The sequence below is a fragment of the Ciconia boyciana genome, chromosome 18 (genome assembly GCF_034638445.1).
Source record: "Ciconia boyciana chromosome 18, ASM3463844v1, whole genome shotgun sequence".
NCBI classification, from domain to species: domain Eukaryota; kingdom Metazoa; phylum Chordata; class Aves; order Ciconiiformes; family Ciconiidae; genus Ciconia; species Ciconia boyciana.
The window spans coordinates 898-27,572 of record NC_132951.1 but is presented as its reverse complement, the minus strand read 5'-3'; the positions used below and the strand labels follow the sequence as shown (position 1 = coordinate 27,572).

Below are 26,675 nucleotides of genomic sequence, written 5' to 3'. Positions count from 1 at the left end.
TTAACTGTGTCTGCATTAGAACAGAGGCCATTGCTACCAAAGCAATTTGTGCTGCTGTCATTGATACCTGCTGTATTAGTGCCTTCTTCAACACCTTCTCTTGGAATATTGACCTGAATAAGCTCTTGCTGATAGTTAAGCTTAAAAGGTTAACCCTGTAGCATATAACATTTTACCCTAAAAGCCCACAAAGCCTTTGAACCCAGTTTATGAGCCCAGTATGAGCATGCTGTTGCTCATCTAACTAATTATTTTTCTCATTTTTCCTGCTGAGGTGTAATCTGAAAATGAAAGGCAAGTATGATTTTTCTTCCATCCCAGATCTTAATTTCAATATGGTATGCAAATACAAAATAGGAGGCCAGAATTCTAGCGAGTATGAAAGAACTTTCCCCTAAATGCTTCAGAAAGCGTCCATATCAAGAGTTAAAAATGTCTGCAATTTTTTACATGAATAAGACTTTATCAGACTATGTTTGAAGTGTCATGAATTGGTGACAGTAATACCTTGTTCTGTTACCTCAAAACGTCTGCTTACATCTCTCTCTTCAGGCTTAACCAAATAGTACAATGTTTTGACAATTAAATGTAATCATCTTTTCTAGAAGCTTCACAAATTAAGCTTCAGATATGACCTCGCTTTTCAGATCTTCAGAAACGTCACCCACCCTCCAGGTGTCTTGAAAGAGAACTGCAAATGTCTCTCAGATAGTTTGAGCCAGTTCTGTAAGGTCCCAGGGTGAGTTTCATCAGGTGCAGCCAAATTGGGCGACTCCCAATGATACAAAAGGAACCATGTTTTTTTTACCCTAAGTTTGGGTAAATGTAACTTCAGTCAATACTGAGCAAACAGACATAATGTGGTAAAAAATAGTAAAACAATCATATTTATAATTCTTTTCTTTGTGTTACACATAAAGATCCTGTTCTTGCTTTGTGTATGTTCACTTTGTGAAATTCAAATCACAGACTACTGGATAAAAAGTACCTCATTGAAGAAGTGCACATTTTATGCACATTTAATGCTTCCAAATGAGGCTAAAAAGGAAACATTGTCAGTCCAAACAACATTTAAGTTATTTTATACCAGAACCTTCAAGAAAATACATTCTATATAGCATTAGGATGTGGTGACAGTTAACAGAATAAATACCAATAGAACACATTTGGTAAAACAGTGACAGCGTAAGTAATTTCCCCCACATTTTTGTGCAACTGAATAAACATAGTCATAAATTCAGTCAAGGAGATTTCCAAAGAGTGTCAAGTTCCTATAGTGGTTGAAGAAAGACCACGTGACCAGTTTCAGGCTTGCCTTGAAGGAAGCATGAATGAGCATTTAGGGATTTCCCCCCCGCCCAGCTTTCTAGAAAATAACTGCAGTTGCTGTATGTGCTCCCTTATTCTAAATGACGTATCTAATATACTTGCCACTGATACACTGATAAACACGACTACCTCATGAGACATACATACCCAGCACCAGCCACATTCATATGAGAATCAAAGAACAGGGACCTCTCCTACCTTTGTCTGTTCGGGCAATCAAAAGATCCAGAGTTTCCAACACATGCATCTGCTTTATTTGGAGAGTTTTATCAAATACTTGCACTGATGGTTGACCGTCTAAAAAAGAAACACATGAATTTATTCAAAATCCTGCTAAAATTTGCTAGTCACTGGTTTTGACCTATTTCTTTCTTGTAATAAAAGCCTTGTTTTTTTCTTACGAAAACGAAAAAACCTGCACAAAGCTGCTGCATATACCACAGCATCATAGTCAATACTTGCTCACGGGAGAGTTTTATCATTGCCATGGATCAGATTACGCAACTGAAGCCTAAAAGGGACCTTCCTTTGGAAAGTTTGAGAATTATCACTGAGAACTAACTTCATTCCCTCAGTCTCACTGGCCTTATGTGGCACACAGAAGATAAGGGGTCAAACTAACAATATTGTTGCTATGGAAGAAGCAGGCTTTCCTTGTCACATAAGCCTCTGGCTTCATGCACACTATCATCAAGGGCTAAGAAATCCAGACAAGCCATTTAAACACTCCTTGAGCTTGGATGTGACTTCATAAGTCTTTTCATATGGTCAAGAAAACAACATCTGAAATACAAAACATGCAGAAATCTGCATTAACATTGGCTCCCCAATATGGCTTGATTCTCATGCAGAGAGAATTTTTACAATTAGGTTCCATAAATGTAATAAATTCACTTGGATTGGTAGCTATCCCTGTAGGTGAAGACCTACCGACACCTGAACAGAGCTTATTAACGTATTTTTTCAAGAAAATGGTCAGATACGTAAACATTGACACAAAACCACTGGATCATTTACTAACCGTCTACTAACAAGATGCCAGCATCTGTAGAAACCAGCAAGGACTGGCCCCAAGAATCTGCACAGACAACCTCATGAGGAAAATTACTGCAGAAAGATTGAGATTCCCAAGGCTATGAAGTAACATAAGGGATACATATTAAGTACACCAAGAAAAACAGATCATACAGACGCAGAATGGGATGGACAATGGCAAGTAATAACATGCAAGTGCTTTTGGCAGGATACATTTCCAAACAGTATATTTTTTTAATTTTAAGTATCAAAATTTAGTTAATTTTCTTGCAGAGGAAATACCCTCTGTATTAATTGGGTTTGGAGACTAATAAGTGTAAGACACATTCCTGAAACACTGGAATTAAAACACATGCAGTTGATACTCAGTGCAACGCTGGAAATACTCAACATGTATTTTATTTAAAAAAACCCTATAGACTTGAAACGTATGTATCACTATGCATATGCAATTTGCTTACATTTTATGGCTCAGTTTGTGATGTTTAGTCACTAGCACATGGTACAGTTAAAACTGCCTTTCTGCCAAATTGTTCTTCCGTCATGTGTTCTCTGGTACTTACCTCCCAGAGCCTGCCCCTCCTCCCCCAATTTAAATACTAGCTGAAGTCTCTGAAATTCGAGAAGCACTTCTGAAGCTTCTGTATATAAGATGCATGCAGAAGAGTGTGGTTTGCATCTTTCACTCCCTAATGCCCTTGAACAAAATCTGGTACTACAGGAAATAAAAACACAAGGGAATTTTGTTTTAAACTCGATGCAGAAGTTAAAATAAAAGATGATTGCATATGGAAAATGGCATTTTCATCAAGTATTCTCAGATATAAAAATATCCACACTTGCTTTAACTTGAGAAGTGCTTCTGCCTCCAGGCTCATCCTTTAACAATTTGATATTGGCTGCAGAATCACTTTGACACTATACATTTCATCTTTGCTGCTACAGCATCTAATTATAAAAGTAAATAAACAGTATGCAGAACTGATACGCAATGCCATACTCAATAGCATTTAATTTTTTCATAACTCTCCTCAGACAGATGGGTTCACTCACCTCCTTTTTACAAAAGCTTGTGGTTGCCAAGTTAGCTGTGGCATCCCCTTTCACAGTGGTTTTCAATTTCAATGCCTAATACAAACAGATGTTTTATTTAAATTGAGTTTTTGTCAGCAATACCCAAGCTAAAGACTATAAAGAAAGCACAATTTAGAACTACAAAGTAACTCCAGTTTGGAATTTCTATCACATTTTAAGTAATTAGGAAAGAAGAGGAATTCTGTATATCCTGAACAAAGTCTGCACGAATCACTACAGGGCTGCTAGGTATCTTCTCAGCCAAAACATATGTTGGTTGGGTTTTTTCGGGGATTTTTTTGTTTGTTTGTTTTTAAAATGGAAATTCAAAATCAGAAAAGAAGTGTCAAACGTAATAACAGAGAAAAGCCTCCACCTCAAAGCATACAAGCTAGTCAGCTACACAATTCATTCTATAAGCTAGCTGGATAGAGGATCCTTTTATCATCTATAAAAGCTGGCCTTTCACTTGCAAAACTTCGTAACAAACCACTAAGTCAAACTATATATATACATTGCCAGGGGTGCCAAGGACACACGGTCACAGTATCACAAATTCTTCAACTAGAAGCGAGGCAATTCTGAAAGGGCTAAGAACTGTAGAGAAATACGGTATAAACATAGCTTCAGTGAGATACACAATAAGTCTCTTTAAAGTATCCTATATACCTTCATTGCTAACCTTTACAGTGGTGTTCCTATAAAGTGATGACACGTGGCATTGTCACAGCATTCTTTAACGCGAAGTTTAGAAATTACCTAAATCAATTTTACTGCCCTAAAGTTTGCCTACCATCATGCATGGTCTCTGTGAAGTGGCAGTAATCAGCTGCATGCACCATTTGCACATTTGCATTAAAGCATGGCTGTCAGCTTACAGAGATGCACGAAATACTTCATTGCATTAACATTTTAATTTCATCCCACCAGTCAGCAGAGATCACCTTGACAATAAATAAATGATTTAAATATACTGCTGAGCCAGTCATCAGTGAGTTTTGTTTACCATCTAAAAACTCAGCTGACGATAACTACGGGACAGACACATTCACAGAGTTTGGCAAGAATTTTTAAGAGCTACTGGAAGGCATGTTGTGAAATGTCTTCAATGTCTGCAAGCCTCCAGCTTGTAACTTAGAGGAGAGTTCTTTTAGGGAAGGAAAGATTTAAATGTGAGAAGAACCTCCAAGAAAAACACAAACAAACAGGTATCTATGAATTTTTAACCCATACATTAGGTTTCCCTTTGATGAAGGCCAGGCCAGGGATGGAAGTCTTGTTTAAGAAATGGGTCCCAACTAGATTTGTTACTTGAGTATCTTATCAGCGTTTAACTTGGGGGAGGTGGAGGGGATCAAGCTTACAGGTTTGACAAGCTATATCAAACTTTCAGTAACCATGTTTTTCTTTAACTTCTGTAAAGTAGTTAGTAAACTTGGGGAATAAATCATTGGTTACTTCTGTCTGAATATTACAAACATATTCACTTTTTTTTTTTTACACCTGCCTAGAGTGACTAGCTATTTCACGGTGGTTGGGGAAAGGGTAGGCAAAGCACAGAGAAGTAGACTTTGCGGCCTTCCAATGCAAGCTTCAGCAGCCCCGAGATTCTTTTACACCCAGCTCTCAACCACTTCGCACCATTCTCTACCTTTAACTGGATCTGGAACTTCTCAGACTCTTCTACTCTTTAGCTTACTAACTCAGATAGAAAAATGGGAGGGAAGGGAGGAGGCCTGGGTTTTGTTGGTGGTGTGGTTTTTTTTGTTTGTTTCATTTTTTTTTGTTTTGGTTTCCTGCTCTGTTAACTCCTGCTGAGTTAGATCAGCTCAGAAAAGAGGTATTCTTAAGATAAGCAGCAGAACCATGTCACCAGTCCAGGATCAAGAAGAGACAAACAGGAAGGGACAGGGGAACTGGTGAGCATAAACACTGTCTTTTTTTTCTGCTGCAATGTAATGTCAGATCAACTGTCTAAATCATTGGGAAGTTTTACTCCTCACTGAATCAAAATGTCATAGAAGATCTGAGTCAGCATCTGGTATGTTCAAAGATGTGTGGCAACCTCTGATTTAGCAGAAAGACTGTCGAAACTTCTTCCTGGCTAAAGTAGGGTAAATAATTTCTAAGAAATTCAATCTTAATAAAACATATAGAGGAAATCCACGAAAGATTATGTTTCTCCAAAGCACAGAAAAAAACAGAGCACTCTTCTGCTTGGAGGCAGAAAGCATCTGCTGCACAAAGCAGGGAAAGACTTTTTAGGTTTGCTCCTAAGATGTGATTTTTCCAACCTTCCTTTAGCTTATGTATTCTATAAATATTTGTAATTGTGTTGTGTACTTCAGGTGTGGCAGATAAATACTTCTGTTCATATTCTACCTTAACGTAGCTGAAACTAATGCAATACTACAAAACTATTTCTGACCACAGAGAACTGCCTTAAGTCCTGACATAACTCTGCAAGCTAATCAAATTCTAACAAAAGGGGTGATGCAGTCTTGGTAAACGTAGGCGCATACCTCCTAAATTGATCCTACCTGACCGAGTCGGACAAACTCTGCTTGCCGAGCTTCCTCTCTTTTCCGTGTTGATTTTGGGGACTCTGGTAACACATCACTGAAGGACCTTCTATTGAGCATGTTCTAAAACAGAAAACATTTATTTTTTAAACTGTACCAAAAGTTTTCATAATATTTTCATCTGAGTTAACTTAATGTGATATAATTTAAACATTGTCTTTTTTTTTTATATTTTCCTGTAGTGATGAATCTAACTGTATAGCTTCTCAGAGAACAGAAATTGCAACTCTTCCAATCCTTGAGTGCTTTACTTTCCCACTTGTCATAGTTTATCACTGTCATGTTCTATACAACCATAACAAAGACCGCAGACATGAATATAACGGACAAAAAAGTTGAAGCAGATCTATTTAGCTAAGAGAAATAAACAGTAGGAAAAAAAATAGCACCTTGCTAATTTTAGAAGTATTGAACTTCTTTTTAGTTAGTTAAGAATCACCTTAAGAATAAGTCTTCATCATCTCAAATGAAGTTATCTCATTGTTACCCAAGGGTAAAAATGATCCAAATTTACACATAATGGAATGAGTAAGTGCAGTTTTTATGTTGACGAGACTAATGCCTGCATTTGCAGAGCCTAAATTTCCTATTCCCTTGCTGCAGGTAAGCTTATCAAAGTATGACATTGTTATGCTTCTCCTCACACCTGGTTTAAACAAATGCATGAAGAGTCCTATCCTGAAAGGACTGTCTGTCAACTTTCATATAACTGTAAAACAAGTTATATGACAACTGGTATTTAGCCTAGTGTATACAATTCAGTGCTTATTAGGACTACAGTCTTTTAAAGCAACAGAACATTCAACCTACTAGTGAGAACGGGAGAGTACATGTGAGGGATGGAGAGACTTCTGACTTACATTTACCTTGTGTAGATCAGGCATCAGGTCTTGGTATAAAGAGCGTATCAGCATGTCTAGAGTGCGCTGACGTTTCTGAGAAAATGTTGGAGTTTCCAAGGTGGCTTTTTCCCCATTTATTACTAAAATATTATGGAAAAGAAGATACATTACCTAAATGAACTTCGACAACTTCCACTGACTCTAGTTTGCCTCTGTACAAAAATACCTGCGTTCTCCCCTTAGTCATTTAGAGTTGCCTCCTTTTTGCATGTTTTTTAGTGAATAATGATCCCTTAAGCTTAAAAGAGAAAAATTAGTAATAGAGAATTCTACAAGGCATCCCAATAACCTCCTAACTAATAAAAAAATTAAAGACATACTGCTAATCAATTTAAGTACTAAACCAACTTAAATATGTGAAATGAGTTATTAGTCAGGTTCCTGTCAGGTAAGTATCTAATTGTAATCATCACGATCAGTTCTCAAAGATTTTTTTCTCGCTGATTTAGAAGGGCAAGTAAGGGTCAATGAAAACTGGAACTGAACCACTACAGAATTAAAAAGTTCTTAAAGGTGCTGAAAGGCACCTATGCAGCATGCATTCAGAAAAGCTTGTATTTTCAGGTTTTCATACCTAATACCTTCTACTACTAAATATTGAACAGCATTATAAATTGTTTCAGATCTCCAAGTCCTTTAAGAAAATGCAAAACTAAATATGGCTGCACATTCTGCAAATGTAAAAGTCAGTTTGTATTTAGTAGCCTGAGAAGCATAATTGCATAGAAATTCAGTTTTTTGTTAATCTGACTGGAACAGTTTGATGGAGCTGACATCCCACCTATGCTACAGATTTGACAAAAAGTTCTATACAGAACAGCAGCATACACAAGAAAATGTGTTTACATTTTAAGCATCATTAATTTCAATTTATTAAAGCACTTATTAAAAAAGTTTTTCTAGCAAAAGAAAAACTGACTTACATTTCACTAACACAAAATCCCTGAATTCTTGGTGATTTGTAAACACAGGTGGGGATGGAAGGGGAGGCCCAAAGAGAGGAACACTTTCTTCTGAAAATATTTTCAGCCTATTGAAAGAACAAATCTTTATCTATATTGAAAGTCACATTCAAAACCCACCATTTTTATAGACACTATTCAAAACAGAAAAAAGAACTGGAAACTGTTATCTGGTTATGTCTTAGGTAAGAATTACCACGGGTCTAACAGAAAACATTCACTTGGAATTATTCACTACAGCAAAATTCTGCTTCCTTTACACAAGTTAACACTTGGACACTAACAATTACAACAGAACTTTGCAGTACTATTCATAGAACAATGCTTTTAGTGGCACTAGGAAAATCTAGTCCTTTTCAAAAAAGCTGTAAAAGAACAGTGCTTCGCCTACAGAATATGTTCTCCTTATAGATTTCCACCTTACCCATGCCTTCACCACACGCATGAAATATTTGATTCTTTCTGAATAACAATGGCTTACTACAGCTGAATCTGTATCTTGGGAATAGCAAATTCATTTTCACTGAGGAAGAGAGAGTGAGAAAGACTTCCATGACAGCTGGACCTGCTGAGTTCTTTTGATCCATAAGGAATCTGGCATAGCAAGAATGAAGGGCAGGTACCAAAACTGTGCATGTAACATGCTCAGCAAGCCATAGCTTCTTTAAGGCAAGTAATTGTTCCTTGGTATTTCAAATGACAGTCTGGTATTTCAAATTTTCTTCACTGTAAGATAGCAGTCAGACAAAGATCTTCCAAGCAGCATGTGGAGCTGACACGGGTCGCAGCAAGTTAAGTGGTGAAATTCTAGATTTAACCCATCTCTACTGTTATACAAACCAGTCAGAATCTGCTTGCTCAGAAAACCAGCAGTGATTGACTGGTATTGAGTCAACTGGATTCTAATGGATTCATCCAGTCTTTTTTCATGAAAGCTTAGAAACTGCACATACAATCTGAAATGCAGTATTACATTTGCGTGAATACTGATCATTCTAATACCAGTTTCACAGATTTGAGACACAATTTCAGAGATGTCCTACGTATCTTATTCAATACAGGTAAAAAAATAATCATTTATCACTACACAGGGTGTGAAATGTTCCTGGCCACCAGAGCAGAATGAGTTAAGACGGGGAAAACCACAACAAACCCAACCGAAACAACAGACTTCTTGAGTGACATAAAAGATAAAGTCATTCTAAGCAGAAATCCAGTGTCAGACCTCACAGTGGCATTGCATATGAAACAAGGAAAATTAGTCTCAAAAGCCTATAGTATCCCCTGTTTCTTCTGACTGAAGTTTTGGCCACTTGGAAGACCACCTTCACAAGAAAATAACAGAAGGAACAAGAGTCCCATGCAGGCCTAAGGTGAAGGGACAGAAAGAAACGTAATTAGGCCAAGCTGAAATATACATCAATTAAGCCTGTCATATAGCGTAAAAATACTCCATGGTATGCACTGTGTGAAGATGTGTTAAGACTGGCAGAACGAAGCAGCTACATAATAAGATGGACTGATCTAGTAAAAGCAGTCAGTTATTCAGAGCGAGAGACACAAATTTATCTTATTTACTGCTACTCATTTTTTTCCCAAATAAATAGCAATTTAAAAGCATTTACCACGGCTAGCCCATCTATTGACTATTAGCTTATGATTAGGAAAACATTCACTTCTTAAAGGCTAATGAGGGATGTATGCCCATGTTTCTGTCCCAAAACAAGAAGAAAAGAAGGAAAGAAGTAACTGAGCTTTCCCTGCACATTGGAATCATGAACATGTTTTGTGCTTCTCACAAACTTGTGAATGCTGAAAAGCAGAATCTATGAGGACAATCAATTGAAAAAAAATGCAAGAAGGTGCTCACAAAATCTTAGAGCAAAATAAAACTACTCATTTTTTAACTGCACAACAGACATTTTCCAAAACAAACCTTAGCTATAAATAGGAAGGGGAAAAAAAACCCCCACATATGCAAACTGAAGTATCATGCTGTTGGATTCTTCTCTGGAGCTAGATTTAATGGCATGCTGGAGAAACACAGTAATATAGATTTCTCTCATCTTATTGAATCAAGATTTAAGTTTCTTAGCTATATAGAAAGTTACTTCTAGTGAAAAATTCTTTTGAGATGTACTTGTCCATATATATATCCCCCCTGTGGACATACATGCACCTCAAGCACCCAAGTTTGTAGACTTTCAACTCCTGCACCTGTTTGGCATATACATGCTTTGTCTCATCTCATGCTCCACATCAACAGCAACAAGGATGGTGTGAACATTCTCCTCCAGCATGCTCCAAAATAAAGACACCCAAGTATTAAGGGACTCAAAGAAAAAGGTAAGATAGGAGAAAGCACACATATTTATCAGCAAGCCCTCCTGAAGAAATCTAGTTAATACTAATCCATTTTCTTCTCGCCTTCACATTCTTGTGCATTTCCATGTTTGCACTGCAGATGATTTGAAGTAACATTAATAAAGGAGTAGGTAGAGTTGCAGTCGCACAAAAAGCACCAAACTCTTACTGCTAACAATCAAGTTTTGGAGGTAGGCAAGAAAGCTTAGTCAATCCTGTATCTTTGAGATACAAAAAGTTCCAGTAACCTATATTTCAGCAAGAAGAACAGATTCTTAGATGACCATGAAGATTGCTCAGCCTATGAAGTATAAAAAACTTCCAAAGCAAGCCAGAATTTACACACGTTGGAATGGTTGGAACCATGTGATTGGATGTGAGCAGCAGCTTCTGAAACCACGGACCATGGCTGGTATCAGTGGTCTGTATTGTGCATTGACGGAGAGGGTAAAAAAATGCTTTCTATACTTGTACTATATTTTTCAGCTGTCAAAGTGATATGAGTTGTTCAAATAAAAAAGCACTAGTGCCAGGTGGTCAGTTCTAGGGATATTGCTGGTCTCTTTCAAAATCTGCCTGAGTCCTCAGAGTTATGGAACTGTCAAGGAAGGAGGAAGCAAAACTAATCTACCTAAGGACCCTGTATTCCTGGAAGCCATTTCCAAGTTCAGTTTCTTTCTTTCCACTGCAAGCTAACTAGTAGTTCACCTCAAAGGAGCAGACCCAATGCTGTCAACCTTCAGCTTCATCCTGCAAAAGTGGGGTAGAATGATTTGAAAACAGTTTAAAATTTTGAGGCATAATTTCAGTTTCATGCCCTGAAATTTCCTTTCTAGTGTTGGATAGACCAAACATTTTGGTTTCCTAATATAAATTCTTTAGCCATGAGACTTCAGCATCTGAGCTGGCAGTGATTTCAAACCTAACCAAGTCTCTCCTCAGGCACATGTCCAAAAGGGAACGCAATTCTCCCATTTCTTCTTGACCTAATCTAAGTAGTAAATGACTTAGCATACTTTCAATAGAAGAGGGATCACTACAGACATTGCTAGTACTTTGTTAAGGAGAAATAACTGTGGCAAGTCTACGTCCTATACCGAGAACTGCAGCACACACTGTTAGCTAAAGGGTGGCTCTTTCATTTCTCTTTACTGCTTATTTGGTTCAAGCCCAAGGTGAAACCCTCCCATGGGCTCAGAAAATGACGTTTCACTGCCACTCCACTTTTTCAAGACTGACAGATATTTCTGGCATGTCACCATTAATCTCAAGACAATAGCTGGGATTAACTATTTGCCTAAAGCCACTTTGTTCATTAAAGACTAGGCACAAGGCTGCAGAAATGCTTGCTTTTCAGATTCTGGTGAGACCTAACAGACTCAGACTTGGACAGCATACGCCCCCAAGTGTGAGGGTCCCAAGGCTAACTGAAAAACAGATGAAGAACACATTATTTACCAGCAAAATTCCACTAGATTTAAACTACGTGACGTCCAACTGTACAAGCACTCTATTAAGATCCCTAAAAATGAACTGGTTGTTGCTTAGCTACAACCGAACCCAGACCTGTAAGGATTCACAGTCCATGGCTGTCACAACATCACATCTAATTAACTTTCATCATACATGTAGTTCACTACGTCATTGACCTCACCAGGTCAGAATGTTCCAGGCATATCTTCCATCATTTTGTTACATTTCATCTAAAAAGTAGTTTTGTTTTGTCCCCTTAGCTTATGCCTGTTCCAGAATTTCATTTTTCTGATGGTTAGAAACACGCAACTTATTCACAGCCAGTTTACAGCCAGCTGCATCCAGGTCCGTATTGCTCTTCAATTTTGTAAGTTCATTTGGCTTCCTGGCATACAGACAGATGGACAATACAAAAATGTTTTCCCATTATCTCTAAACCATCAGAAATTCAGTGTGAAGTTATTTGTTACAACCAGCACCTACCTGTAACTATCATTCTGCTTGTTATATCTCACTAAGGCAAAAATATCTGCCATACAGTTAAGGAAGTTCATCCAGTACTAATGAAGCTCACATGTATTTTAATACACTTTTTTTTTCCTGCAGCAGATCACAGATTTAATAAAGGTAAAATATATTAATCAATGTAAATATATAAAATATTCTAGACTATACACATTTTACTGTTTATAAAGGAGGTCTCATACAAAACTTTATTGCATTTGACCAACAATTTTAAAAATAGAGCTAGTACCACAAATACAGACTTCTTGCCGTTATATGAAGCATAAAACATGCTATATAGTTTTGTGTGTGTTTGATAGACCTGTGATTAAAAATTCTTTTCGTTGATAAAAAAGTACTGATTCTGAACTTCACTTATACCAAAACTTCCATTGAAGAAAAGATTCCAATTATATAATTTAGCTAACAGAATTATAAGAAAATAGAGAGGAAGATTTAAAGTGCAAGTACACAAAAATGTATTACCAGTCTTGGTTCATAACTCTGGGCAAATCTGGGGGGAACAAAAAAAAAAAAAAAATCAGAGAAATCCTTATGGTTGCCTTGCGAGATATTTTTATGGAATCAGTTAGAGGCTTCTTGCTTTGACAGATTTCCTCAACACCGCCTCTAAGTTTTCAGTCCTTATAAACAGTGTCAAAGGAAGTGTAAGTCTGAATAACTTCATTGGCTGTATGGGTTTGTTCCAGATAGAATGAAGAGACCTTGGCCAATAGCTGTGATCAGCACTATCTGAGACTGCACAATAAAAAAGACTTATGATGGGATTCAATTATTTTAACATAAGCATCCAGTGCTATTTAAGATGCTTGAGAGTATACGGCCTAGCCTCCAGCTGCTATTCCAAAAGGGGCACAGATCTCCTGTAGGCCCTGAGCCCTATCTGCCAGACCTGTGTAGACGTTTCAGATTATGTTGGGACATCTAAATTAGTGCTGGACGCCTTTATTTGGGTAACTCAATCCTACCCCACAGATGACACATGGCCAGCCTGTACAGCAGCTATCATTGCTGTATAGGACAGCACAGTGGGGTATCTGTATGCTTATTTTTCCCATTGTAGAAGTAACAAAAAAAGGGGTGCTATAGTATGTAAGAAAGTGAGTACGAAGCACTAGTACAGATTCAATGAGCTTTGAGATTTACCACATCTGACACAGATCAGTGTCAACCCCCAGTTTTCTTGTGGACACCTTTATCCCTGGCTACTGTCAACTGAAAACATCAGGAAGGTGATATGACTCCATTGACCAGCTGTGGATTACTTAAAATGACCTAAATGATAAAACGTCCTTATGGATTTAGGACACAACTGCCCCTCCAACTCATTATGACACCAAGGACAGTTGAACCTCAAAATGTTTGTCAAAAATCGAAGAGTGGGGTGTATCAATTACGTCATAACAAGTTCTCCCAACAGCAATAAGGGAAGAATTATTCCTTTTTTTACTAATGCTGACACTCTGATGAAGAGGTACATTGAGTTGGTGAACATTTCTTATTAACAATATTTAGGTTCCTCAGATATCTAAAGAGTTGGGTTTTTTTTAATTGCGGAATTGTTTTTGTTCTAGTCACTTCTTCTATTTAGAGTAAAAGAGGTTAATATTAAGAGCTTACATCTAAAAAGTAAGACCAGCCATGGACAAAACTAGCAAGAAAGTTCTAACAACAGTTAGTCAGCCTGAGAACCAGGTTTAGAAGTCGCAAGCTTTGTGATCATTTTTAAAATCTCAGCAATAGCACATGGATAGAAATAAGAGTTTTCTTCTTTCCATCCATTTTTCTTCATTCCATTCCACCCAGCCTAAGAGATGCCAGACTAGGATCTATGGACCACTAGTGTGACCCCATGATAATCCCAAGCAATTGGCAGCTGGTTTTTGGAATCATGTCGTCTTCACAGTGTTTTCAACCAAAAGTTTTAAAGACACAGGCTGCCAAAAATCTGGAGAATATCTGGTTTATGGTCTGAATGACTTTAGAAACACTGATCTAAAATACATAAATACCTAAAATAAACAGCATTTAAACATTAAAAGGCAATATTCAGTAGTTAATGCCAAATGAATTCACATCGCTAACAAATATTTTTATGAATTTATATTTTATGAAAACGTATGAAATTTAATTTGTGAAGTGATCCAAATAAATGCCTTCAATAAAAACACGATTTAAAAACCACATTCTTGCTTTGATCTTATTTTCTAAGTGGTTCAACATAAAAAATTGTTTTATGAGGCAGACTTAGAGACTCCTAGTCAAGCAGTTGAAAGTAAAGAATACAAGAATGCAACTGTCTTTCTAAAATAGTTTTCACTTCCATAAACAGCATGCAGGAAGGACTTAGCATCAAAAGTAATATTTATCTTTTAAACAAAAAACACCACCACCACACACCCACCCCCCCCCCCCCAAATCACTAGAAAATGTAAGGAAAAAGATACGTGTAAAATGAGAGCGAATCATGGATGGCTTGAATGCTGGAGAAGACTCTTCGCCTTCCTGAAATACGATAGTGACAATGTCATTTCCAATATGTCGCTTCCTTTCTACCTAGAAAAAAAAAAAAAAGGAAAAGAAAAAAAGGGGAAAAAAAAGGGGGGTGGGGGTGGAAAGACAGACACAATGACTTAAAAGACATAAATAAATACCTTAACAATTCTGTGAGAGAATGGTAAAACAATACTCCTAAACTGCAAACAGAAAAATTACAGTCAATATGATTTAAGCCAATATAAAATTATTACTTAACTGTAAGCAAGTAAACCTAGCAATGACACAGTGCACACACAAGGCAGCTGCTAAAACAGCAGCTATTGCATATTTTTAAGTGAGCAAAGCACTCATGATTTCCATAATTTCCATAATTAATATTCACAAATTGGGCATGGAGCACCTAGAATTCCAAAAATCCAAATCCACCACTTGAAATAAAAGGGAAAAAAACCTCAAGTGGAGTTATTCTTTAAAAACAATAAATGTCCTGATTGGCCTCTCGTTTCTGCTGTGATCTTGTCATTAACCCAAGACAAAAGCATGAGAAAACTGACTTGGAAATAAAAAAAGGACAATATAATTATATCATCTGATTATATTATTATAATAATACATAATATATAATTATTGCTTAAATAAGAAAATAGTAAAACAAGTGATTTGCAAGTAATTTTAGGTAAATCATTATGGATGTGTGATGTATAGGTAAATGCATATGCTTATAAAGTAATTTTTTCATCAGATAATACATAGAAAGGTTCAAGCAATGGATGACAGCACATTTGAACAAGTACCCAAGAACCCAGCTAGTTAATCTATGACAAGGCAGCAGCAGCGCTTTAGAGCAAATGCACAAAGCTTGCCATTAACATGCTCACAAGGAGAATTTCTTTCAAGCTACACGAATTGCTACCTGAGTATGAGTTGTGCTACATATCTGAGTATTCTGACAATTCACACACAAGTCTAATTTCCAGCCTTCCTAAATTATTTCAGGTAACGATAATTGCAGCAGTGAAGTTCTACAAGTCATCTGAATAACAGAACACTCAATCACTTCTCAGTCAATCAATTTTGACCTTCTTCGCAAGTGTCTTTTGTACCTTAATAGAGATGATATGATGCATTGTCTTCTAACAAACATAATGAAATTTTCAGCATTAGGTATAATATTGAGGAAAAAACTATAGCAAAAGTCTTAAGACTTACATTTCTAAAACATTAACAGGCAAGAAATCTCTTATTTTCTTTTAAAGTTTTGGAATTTGTGATTTAATAAATAAATAAAATAAAAACATTAAAAAATAGAGAGAGAACCATGTACCTGCTGCTTGTTCTCTCTAGAATATGGTAGCATGGTTGAAACATGGAACATAATTTCATGCCCTTGAAAAACTGTATAGATGGAACAGGTTCCTGTTGTATCATCTGCAAGGGAAGACAACATTCTCAGCAGAATATGTCTGTTAAGTTTTCTAATGATCAAAAGATATTTCAGGTCCTTCTACCAAACCTTCTTTAGTCATCCTTTTTTCTGATCCATTTTAGAAAATGTCCACGCTGCATATTTTACGTGGGTCCAAACTCGAGTTTGCAACCTAATCTGCATATTCACACACTTAAAACCTATGATGTCCTTCACCTAGCCTCCTGAAATTACGCACGGTTCTTCAAGCCATGATGCCCTACTATCATGAAGCAAGTAACATGTCAGGTTATTCTTTGCCCCATTCCAATATAAAATGAAACTGTTCACCTTGAAAATATAGGTATATAAATACTTTTCTTCAACTGCGTTCCATATCAGTGATTTAAGTCAACCTGACTTTTTCCTGGTGAAGCAGAGCATTTAGCATGCACATGAGGAAGTCCGTTTTGGGATTGTATTATTTCTACAATATATACAATATGCGCATGCAATAAGCAAAAACATTTATACTGCAGCCCCCCACGCTTTTTTGCTTCAAATGAGTTCTTACTTTTAGTGTCCAGTCCTCCTCTGTAGCCTGTCCAGCCTTTCAAAGTAATTGTGTCACCCAAGAGATGCAAAAATCTTTGAAAGCTTTCACTTCCGGTTTCTACATGTGGAAGGGAGAAACGTTACAACAGAAAAGCACATGTAATAATAGAACACCTATAAAAAAATAAGCAAAATACAGAACAGGTCCTGCTTCCAGGACACGAGGACCAAGGTTTCAGCTGTATTAGTTTCTCCTCATGTCATCCAAGCCTTCCACCTTTACAGAAACAGCATCCCAGCCTTGCAGAATAGGCATCATCATGTGACATTAAACAGTGACCTGTTCTGCTACCTCCAAGACACTGTTCAATTGCATAGAAGAATGTGATCATGCTGCAAAAACATAAGAGCGAAAGAACTAGAAACAACAGTGACTTTTTGCAGGTAACATGAGTCACCTCCTTCAACCGCTTCCTTTTTCTAAATCTTACGTTGTATAGTCTATTTCTAGAAAAGCAATTTCAGTATCTTCCAAGTTGTAATAGTAGGTTTCCTACAGCAACCTTTTATAGAAATAGAAGATTCTACGCTACAATTTTTCACCCAACATGAACATGAAAACCTAACAAAACTACTGTTCACATAACCATCGCCTTCCCTCTGGCTTTCACGTGTACGCACTCTCCTACTTTTTTTTACTCGGATGAATAAAACAATTAAGAAAAAGGTGAAAAAACTCACCATTGCTAAACATTTCATCATCTGTAAGCTGCCCATCCTTAGCATAAAGGACTCCAAATTTAAAATTCACAGATCCCTGAGAAATAAAACCAAATATTATATGATAAACAGGCAATCAAACAAAAGACTTAAAATAATGTTTTCTCTAAGGACTTGTATATACGTAACTTTGTATACATCCTACACATGGAAATATACATTTCATACCAACTCCATTACATGCTCAAGTAGTGTATACTTAATAATTTACCTTTGATCATAGATTATGAATTTTATGATATACTAAGTTGGTGATGTATTAATATGGTATATTAAGGTGGTGCTTAAAATAATTTTTGATCTCATATGTTGCACAGAAATACTACATTTTTTTACTGCAATAAGCAATTGAGTTCCAAGTTGTCACAAGCATGTCAGTGCAAATATTTTGAATACAAAGCTGTACTCATTGAACAGGTCTGTGAGCTAGGAGTGGTAAGCTTACATTTACCTCTTGCTCTTCAAGAACCAATAAATCCTGTAAACAAAACAATATCTTTAGCACACTGGTATTAAAGATAACACAAACAAAACTGTAACATCCTTGTATATTTAAGTTTTGTTTTGAAGTGGCCAGTTCAACCGATAAAGACAGTTTACTTTGTAGTATCATGTAACCCTACTCATCATTATTATCCTGCTACTGAAAGAAACAAACTAGTAGCATTTATACTTAATGACTTATTTTTCCAGAAAATAATAAAGGAAAACAACCAAACAAAAAAAAGCAGTCACTTCCTACCTTTTGTATCTCAGGATGAAAAATTTCTCTTGGGCTCTTCTCAAATTTGTCAAGACTCATAGCACTGAAATGCAAATTAAATGCTGCTTTATAGAAGGGCAAGTATACATGTCAATATTAAACCACTAACTGGTTGCAGTTAGAACTGGTTACAAAAGGAATTGTTCAAAAAGCCTCTCTTACATGGAATGTTTTGTGGAATAGTCCTTTCTTTCCCACAATACTAACCTCCAAGACTTCCTAAACTTCTTTTGGATTTTAAAAACAGAAATTAGTAAGACCCTGCATGGAGATCAGGTTTAAATTTACTGTATTTACTTATAAACCACAGAGCTTTATTCCATCACCCTTCACTTTGGTTTTACACATAATCATTGTGAGCATTTTAGGAGGACTCAATAACCTATTCTATTCTGTAAGCTCTTCTTCTCTCTCTTCTAAAATAATTCAAGGCAAGTAAAATGAAAAATGAGCAGCTCAGCATCAAATTCACACGCCAAAGATACACAAACAGAACAGAACAAAGTATTTAAATAAGAAGCAAGATCAACTGCCTCAATAAACAGAAATATCTAATTTATAGCATTTTTTCCTAACTTGTGTTTCTGCATTTACTATTATTTTTGCCCATTTTTTTTCCCCAGCATTAATTCATAGAACTGCACAGCATGTCACGGAGTGCCGAATACAGTCTGTCTGGGGCACAGTGAACTAACAGGGAGGTCAAATCTGACGCACCTTTCCATCATTGCTTATGCTAGATCACAATGCAGACAGGATTTGCTTTAGTTCTTTTTGAAAGGGATTAAAATGTTCCAATTAATTTAGAAAAAACAGGTTTACTAATGTAACCAAAATTCTTTGAGACAGTCTGTACCTAGATTCACACTGGCTGTGAACAGGGTGAAATGTCAAAGGAATATCAATCAGGCCTGAGGGAAGGCTCAAGGACCGTAAAAGCAAAATAGTCAGGGAAGAGATTTTAGTCCAAGCCCAAGTGGGCAAAAGGAGATGACATTTACCCAGCTGATCACAAGTGGCACAGACCCCGGGAGAAGTGGGGAACAAGGTCTGAAACAAGCCTGCATTTTCCTCTGTAAAATACTGGAGCATCACAGGACAGAACATATGAGGGTGTTTCAGCAAAAGAGTTATGACCCTAGCTAACAGAAGACAATTCTTCTCCACTCTGGGATGCCTGACCAAAAACGTATATGTGGGTGAGAGTGGAGGGAGAGGCTGGGTTAGAAAGGGATGTTAGGAAGAGATATTTCAGTGATTGGTGGGCGACATGGAAGATCAGGTGCTTATGCAGGTACAGCATGCAGTACTGACAATGAGGAACACTATTCAAGCCAGTGCTGTAGGACTTAGAAGAGGGGACTTAGCTCATCTTGATGAAGAAGATGAAAGAGATCTGAAGTGTTTTCAACTCACCATCTCGACACTCCAAACCAGAGCCACAGCCCAGGAAATCAGAATTAAGAAGTGAGGTCCAATGGCCTGCTAGCCTCTCTGGCAAATTCAGCGGTCTGGAACCTCTCAGAAATCTTGTGCAGTTGTAGGAAAATCCAGATGTGGTGGTATTGACTTCATGTTACAACACATGCCCTGTTCCCAGAATTCTCCTCTCACATCAACACTGGCAGTGTTATCCAGTGGACCGGCTTCAACCAAGCAAGAGACATTTGCTCATACTCTATACAGATCAAAGGTTTTGAAGACCTGCAGACTGCCCATTTATCTGGTACACACCACCGGTTCAGTAAATGAAGGTGCTTTTTATGGGTTTCTGGAGAAGGTAAAATCCTTACAGAAGATGCATTTGAAGACGTTGTCAGTGAGGGATTTGAGAAAACACACCACGTGATTAGATCATAAAAACTGCAGATTAAATTTGAATGAACACTTTGCAAACAGGTGCTCTGACATTTCAGCTGATTATAATGTTGAAAGAAATAGAAATGGTGTTGGGCTTGCTCACTTTATATTCTCTTCTGCCACAAAAGAGGCAGGACAGAGTACGAGCATGCCCATACAGACTCTGGCTGGGGGAAGGAATTTTCTTGGCTTCACTGTCAGTGTGCATAACACACCCATAGTGAGACTTACATGGAGAGAATCAACTGAAGAAATAATTCTTGGTTTCTTGCCTGTTTGCTTCCTCCTGCTAGGGCCACATAATAACCACCTCTCTAGTCAAAGTCTGCTGTTCCTTAGGTCTGTTTACTGCCTATCTAATTTAAAAAGATATTTCTTCTCAACCACTGCAGTTCCACTTACCATCTGTTTTCCAATTATCTTGAAAATAGTCCCTCTGCTGAAGAAGGAGTGCTAAGAATTTTTCTCCATTTTAAGTTGTCACTTTGTCCATTCCAGAACAGGCTTTAAAACCACTTTTTGCTGCCTTCAATTATTAAGATTTGTAAACCTGTTTTTACTGTTTTTATAAATCTATCATGAATACCATGCAACACAAGCTCTGAATTACAGGAAAAGGCATACAGACAAATATTTTAACTGATAACTTATTTGTAAATACATACCTTAATATAGATTTCACTGATAATGTTTTTGTAGGACTATAAGGGAGACATATTTTCTGAGTACCCTATAAAGAAAAAAAGCTAGGAGATATTACAGGACATACTGACTTTTTCTGTATATTCAAATAGGAATATTAATAAAAACAAATAAGTAAAAAAACAAAGAACAAAACTGTGCTAGTTTTACTTAGCCATATTTACTACTGGTTTGGAAAAGAAAAAAAAAAAAGGAAGAAAAAATGAATGTGAAAAGTCATGGATGGTGCAAAAATTTTTTTACTTTGTTTTGACTGCCTTGGCATGTGGTATGAGGGCTGCTGAAACTAGCAGACATTACAAACTATTTCTCTTTCTTAAAAAAAAAAAAGAAAGAAAAAAAGAAAAAGTGAACCATGCATGCATACAGGAGAGTTTTAAATCAATTGCTTGGATAAAAGGCTCTTATGGAACTTTAAGTGAAAAAAAATTTCATTAAACAATATTAGTGAAACTAGTATCACACCTGCCTATTTTCTTAACGTTGTATAATAAAATCCTACAAGCAGTATAAAGTAATTGCCTAAATTGTTCTTGATTATGCCCTGCAACATTTCTAAAAATAACAGAGTTGCAGGTAAGAACAATTTAAAAATATCTGGCATGACAGATTTCTGTCAGAAAGTTTAGTATAATGTTATCTACAAAGCTAGTTTAGTTTTATCTAATATGGTAGAATTATATGTTCTTATTGTATAAAATGAAAAATATGTATTAAATACTGAAATTCTGAAGAAAGCAAAAAAGTGTGTGATAAACATATCCAAAACAAACAAGGAAACAAAAAAAAAGTCAGAGCAGCAATTAAATATTTGTTTCTTACTGTTTTTCTCCAAAGTATTGAATGGTATTGAGGAACGCGCTGATTATTTTGGTCAGACAGTACAACAGACAGAAAGAAAGGGTTCTTCTCTGCATCTGTACCTATATAATTTTGATGAACTGTTAGGGAAGAACAAGAAGCATTATCAACCATAAAGACAACACACACACCGGCTCGCGCGCACACACAGACACACACGCACGCGCACAGAGAGTTGTGTATAAATATGTAAATATATGCATTCATATGTAAAAATATATACTTATCTACATAAATAACTACGTGTTGATATACAGATGTGTAAAAAAAAATGAGAGATAGGTACAGCCTTCAAGAAGGGTTTCAAAATCCCTTTTTGGTAGCAGGGGTTCTGCTGCTTACAGAAACCCATCCTCTGTCTTCAGGTTAAAAATACATGAAACAAGAACTTGTTTTCTGTACAGGACAGAAAATGTATTAATTAATGGATACCATACTTTTTTCCATATTTAAATAATAGCAATTCAAAGCTACATTGCATTTTCCTTGATCAAAACTTCAGTCCATTCACAAAAAGATAATTACCTTTCCCTAAAAAATATTTGAAGTACCATCTTGTATGATACTCTGGGTTTTCCAAATGCACATCTGTTCTGTGCCATGTACCCGGAGTGTAGTCGGTATTCTGAAATAGAATTGGGAGACTGTTAAATCAAATGCTGGGGGGGGGGAGGAAGGCAAAAGCCAACCAAGAGTGGCTGATTCCACCAAAAGAGTTTTCGCCATATACTGTTTTTTACAAAGCAAAGAATTATTCTGAAGGCAGTTGTTGTGCAGCTGAAATGAAAATTTCTCCCTCTCTTTTCCTCTTTTCTGTCTCAGTAACTACAGTCCTTTCCTATTGTACCACCGCTACGGATAATAGCTTAGTATTCCACTGAAAAGAAGATATTTCAATGTGGAATTTGAAGACCAGTGTTTTTAAAACTTAAAAATAAATAAATTAATAAACAGAATTCTGCCTCCAGGTTTCATTTTTTTAGTTCTTCCCAAAATAATCCTCAAGGACTCCTCTGGAAGTTCTTCAGTGCTGTTTCTGGATTGGCTGGTTAAGGTAAATTCCCAAGGATCCCTCAAGTCCTTTTCCACTAAGAATTAACATATGCAGAGAAAAAGCCATTCTCCATATCCATTCACCATGTGGCCATTCACTACCCACTCAGAGAATCTTTCTGTGATGCAAGCTAATCAGCTTTCCAACTGCATGAAACTGAACTAAAAAGACAGCGTACAGAACATGACTCCACAGAGAACCAATGCAAAACAGATTGCTTTAAACTCTGCACCCAGTGCTGATGCAAACAGATGATCAGTAATAGTTTACTATTAACATTAGGTCAATACAAGCTTACCAAGACCTTACATATATTTCAAGAATATGAGGTCTTCTTTCTTTCAATATTAAGATGATATTTACAGCTGAAAAAGTTTTGTAAAGGCAGATAAAAAATGAAGATAAGTAGAAACCTAAGTGTCACTGGAGTGGTTGCAGGGACATACTGCGAGTTTAACAGCCCAGGAATCTGGAGGGAATGACTCTCTCAGGCTCCACTCAGCTTCTTTATCTCTTATTTAAAGATAAACATAGCTGCCAAAAGACAACTAAGGGGGAAAAAAATGAAGCTATAACTTCATCACACCAAAGAATAAACTTCAAAGCACAGAGGTCAGCTTGAACGTAGTAGTATCACCAGGACACCAATATAAAGTGATGAACTAGAGACTGAGAAGTGTTATTCGGAGGATAAGACAGGTATTTTTCTCCTAACATGATCAGGTGAGCAAAATGTAAATGAAATACCAGCTTTTCCCTTAAAAAATTAAATCGTCGAGATTAGCTTAGCTCTTCTTTCAAGAGTACGCAGACTTTGGGGAAAAAACCCACCATCTCCCTCCTCTTAGATTCTTATATTCTGATATTATTTACCATTTTTCAAGTCCTCTTCCTTAGTAATTGACTGCAAATACATTTTAAGTGGTGAAGAATAACTGAAGCTGAATTATTTTTTCATCTTTCTATGAGCATCTTTAGCCACTTACCTCACCAGAGGAGCCGTTTTCCACACGGAACCGTCCAGCTCTTTGAATAGCTCCATCAGCATCACTAGATATAAGCTATAAGAGAGTTTAAAATAGAGGTTCTAGTTCCAAAAATAGCTATATGATCAGCAATCAAAGCTTACTACATTTTTTTCTTCTCCCAGGCATCATATAACTACCCACAGAGAAGGAACTGGCACAGCTATTACTAATTTGACCACAGATTTGGAATGACCCAATTGTAACTCTAAGGAAGCATGAGCAGGAGAGCCATGCACTCTTTTGGTAGATCCCAGTACTAATCAGAAATTCTCCTGTCTCAGATTTTGGCTGTACCAACACACAGAATGCCTGCGGAGGGACTTGTCTGCTTTCCAGATACTGACCTTGAAGCTTGCTCCTTTCAAAACAATGGGTCTTACAGACATGATGGTTCTTGTCCTCTCAGCCTTGCTAAGCCTAAAATTCTACTTGTTGGCAGTATTGCTGGGACTAGCAGTCTTTTAGTGCATTTTATTTATTGATGTGTTCAGGAAACACAGAGCAGCAAGAATCTCCAAACATAATACTCAGTGATGATACTGAACAACATAAGGTACAGGAGATGTCCTGGTCTGCTTCCAGCATTAATATCAGAAAATACAGCTTGTTTCCAGCTGAAGACTTCACCAGTTTCATAAATACTCTGGAAATACTGCCTGGTCTTTTTATAAGGGAATCCAGGGATTCCCAGAACACTGAAACTCTCTTTGTTATTAAAAAAAGCTCTTGAGAAGTCAGTAAAACATAGGATAACACAACTATTCTGATGTGTTCAGCAACACTGCTTAGGATCCCTACAAGAGGAGGAGAATGCTGCCAATGATATTGCATGTTACTCCTCTCAAAACTTTAAAAAAATGAGATTGTCACGTATCATACCAAACTTATGAAATGGGATCTGAAGAACAATAATGCAATGGTATATAATTCCTTGCTTCCCTCTAGCAATCCATGTTATTTTAGGATAATACTTTCTCCCTTTACTTGGTGGAAGACTTATCAGAACATTTTGAAGTTCTCTTTGCTCCTTGCTTTGAAGTGATCTGAGGCTATGTCAGGAATAAACTGACATGGCAAAAACTCCAACACATCCTGGTGCCTTGTATAAACTGTAAGAGAAATTATATGGATAACTGGTTGTATTACACCAGTGGGAAAGACATAGGAAAAAATGTTTAGGGCAGAGACAAAATAATTGCATTGTAATAAATAAAAGGTGGAAATAATTGAGCAATTGAGATGCTGCTGTGGAAAATATTAAGCAAGAAAGGTTCAATATTAAACATTTAGAAATTTGAAAGGGCAACAAGCACCTTTCTATGTTTGTACTCCAAAAGAGAAAAAGACACACTTTCATAAAATACTAGCAGAATTTTTAAGAAAACCAATCAAAAGAGAAGACCATTTGTGTGACCTTACTGTGAATTTATAATTACCAATACATTTTTCTTTTCCAGCAAAAGAATCTAAATACTAGTAATGAAAGAGCCTCTTAGCAGAAAGCAGTTCACTTGCTTTTTTGATTAAAACAACACATCTAATATGTGGAATGTATGGAAAGAAAAGAAAGATATCTGGTGTTCTTGCAATACAACTTCCAGCAACTAAGCCACCGATTTACACCCAATTTACATACATATTAATAAATATACTATCCAAGAACTTTAAATTACAACTATAGTTAGTAGAAAATTAGTGATTTCTTCCCACAGTAAGAGAGCTGAAGTTCAGTTTCTTTACCCCTCCCCACTTCGGTTTTCCTATAGTAAGTTTATGGAATTTCATTACGGACTTGTATACAGAGTGATGTTATTTTAACTGCTGACATACTGCTATTTTCACAGATGAGAAGAAATTTATATATGAGAAGAATGAAGTGCCAACCTCATCTTTCAATTTGAAGAAAATGCAGAATAACTGACAGATTTTAGGGAACAGTTTTCAATATCCTTAATCTGCCTAGTTTTTTAAATTTTAAACCCTCTCCCACTACTCTGAGGCATGTACACATAAAATCACATACACACATATGTACGTACACACATGAGCACGCACACAGTTTTAACTCACATAATTGCAAGTACCTCATCAAATACTACCCTAGTATTTTGCATTCTTCAGCTTATAAGAGGAAAAAAGGCTCAGTTTCCATCTGGGGGTAAACAACACTATTTATATAACACTTCCTGTCCTGTTATGATGAAATATTCATAAATAAGGCAGTAAAAAGATTTCCTAGCACAGGTCTAATATATCTGTTCTGAGGCCTCTTTTTATTACCCTATAACTTTCAAGTCCAGCTTAGAAAGCACATTTTCCAAACTAGATCCAATTTTTCACCTGGAAATGAAACGGATTTGAGCTCTGCATTATAAGCTGCTAAAATCAAAGGACAGGCTATGTAAACTTACAAGCTCCACAGATCCGTAATGCTTTCTGCTAAACTCTCCACGTCTGCAACCCAGATCTTCAGAGACAGAGCTGGAACAGAAATGCTTCATCAGTGCACACAAGTCAACTAGCCTTAGATCTCCTGCAATGCTATACTCTGCCATTAACAAATACCATTCCTGCTGAACAAGGTTGCAGTGCATAAACTCATTACTGCAGGGAACGCTCCTTACAATGTGCACAATCTCTAGCAGCCATTGCAGTCTGGCCTTCATATTACCCCCAAAGGAAAAGAAATGTCTGTGTCCTGACTGGAAGTAAAAGCTATGTTTAAATTAAATATTTAGTCATTATGTGATCAGAGTCCCAAAGCGGGTGGTGGCTTATAACCACGTTTGAAATCTGCGTTTAATCTAAGGGAAGAAAAACCTGCAGTACACTTAATGCCTCGAACAGGACAACTACACTATGCTCAATAAGCTCACGCTTAGTATGTTGCTACTGTTTTTTTTTTTTCAGAGAGTCTTTTTT

General features: G+C 36.7%; 1 protein-coding gene across 1 annotated transcript in view; it reads right to left on the bottom strand.

Annotated features, from left to right (window-relative positions):
* GARNL3 (GTPase activating Rap/RanGAP domain like 3) overlaps window positions 1–26,419 on the bottom strand; it is a 47,513-nt gene extending 21,094 nt beyond the window's left edge. The window contains exons 1-18 of the mRNA XM_072883464.1: window positions 26,165–26,419; window positions 23,712–23,786; window positions 22,197–22,296; window positions 21,633–21,751; window positions 20,774–20,838; window positions 18,228–18,291; window positions 17,931–17,963; window positions 17,447–17,522; window positions 16,725–16,823; window positions 16,070–16,173; window positions 14,694–14,802; window positions 12,205–12,250; window positions 7,846–7,952; window positions 6,887–7,002; window positions 5,979–6,083; window positions 3,418–3,492; window positions 2,351–2,462; window positions 1,528–1,626 (exon numbers count right to left, since the gene is read on the bottom strand). Of these exons, the coding sequence (XP_072739565.1) occupies window positions 1,528–1,626; window positions 2,351–2,462; window positions 3,418–3,492; window positions 5,979–6,083; window positions 6,887–7,002; window positions 7,846–7,952; window positions 12,205–12,250; window positions 14,694–14,802; window positions 16,070–16,173; window positions 16,725–16,823; window positions 17,447–17,522; window positions 17,931–17,963; window positions 18,228–18,291; window positions 20,774–20,838; window positions 21,633–21,751; window positions 22,197–22,296; window positions 23,712–23,786; window positions 26,165–26,419 (1,759 nt within the window). The remainder of the gene's footprint in view (window positions 1–1,527; window positions 1,627–2,350; window positions 2,463–3,417; window positions 3,493–5,978; window positions 6,084–6,886; window positions 7,003–7,845; window positions 7,953–12,204; window positions 12,251–14,693; window positions 14,803–16,069; window positions 16,174–16,724; window positions 16,824–17,446; window positions 17,523–17,930; window positions 17,964–18,227; window positions 18,292–20,773; window positions 20,839–21,632; window positions 21,752–22,196; window positions 22,297–23,711; window positions 23,787–26,164) is intronic.
* Window positions 26,420–26,675: the final 256 nt, after the last annotated feature.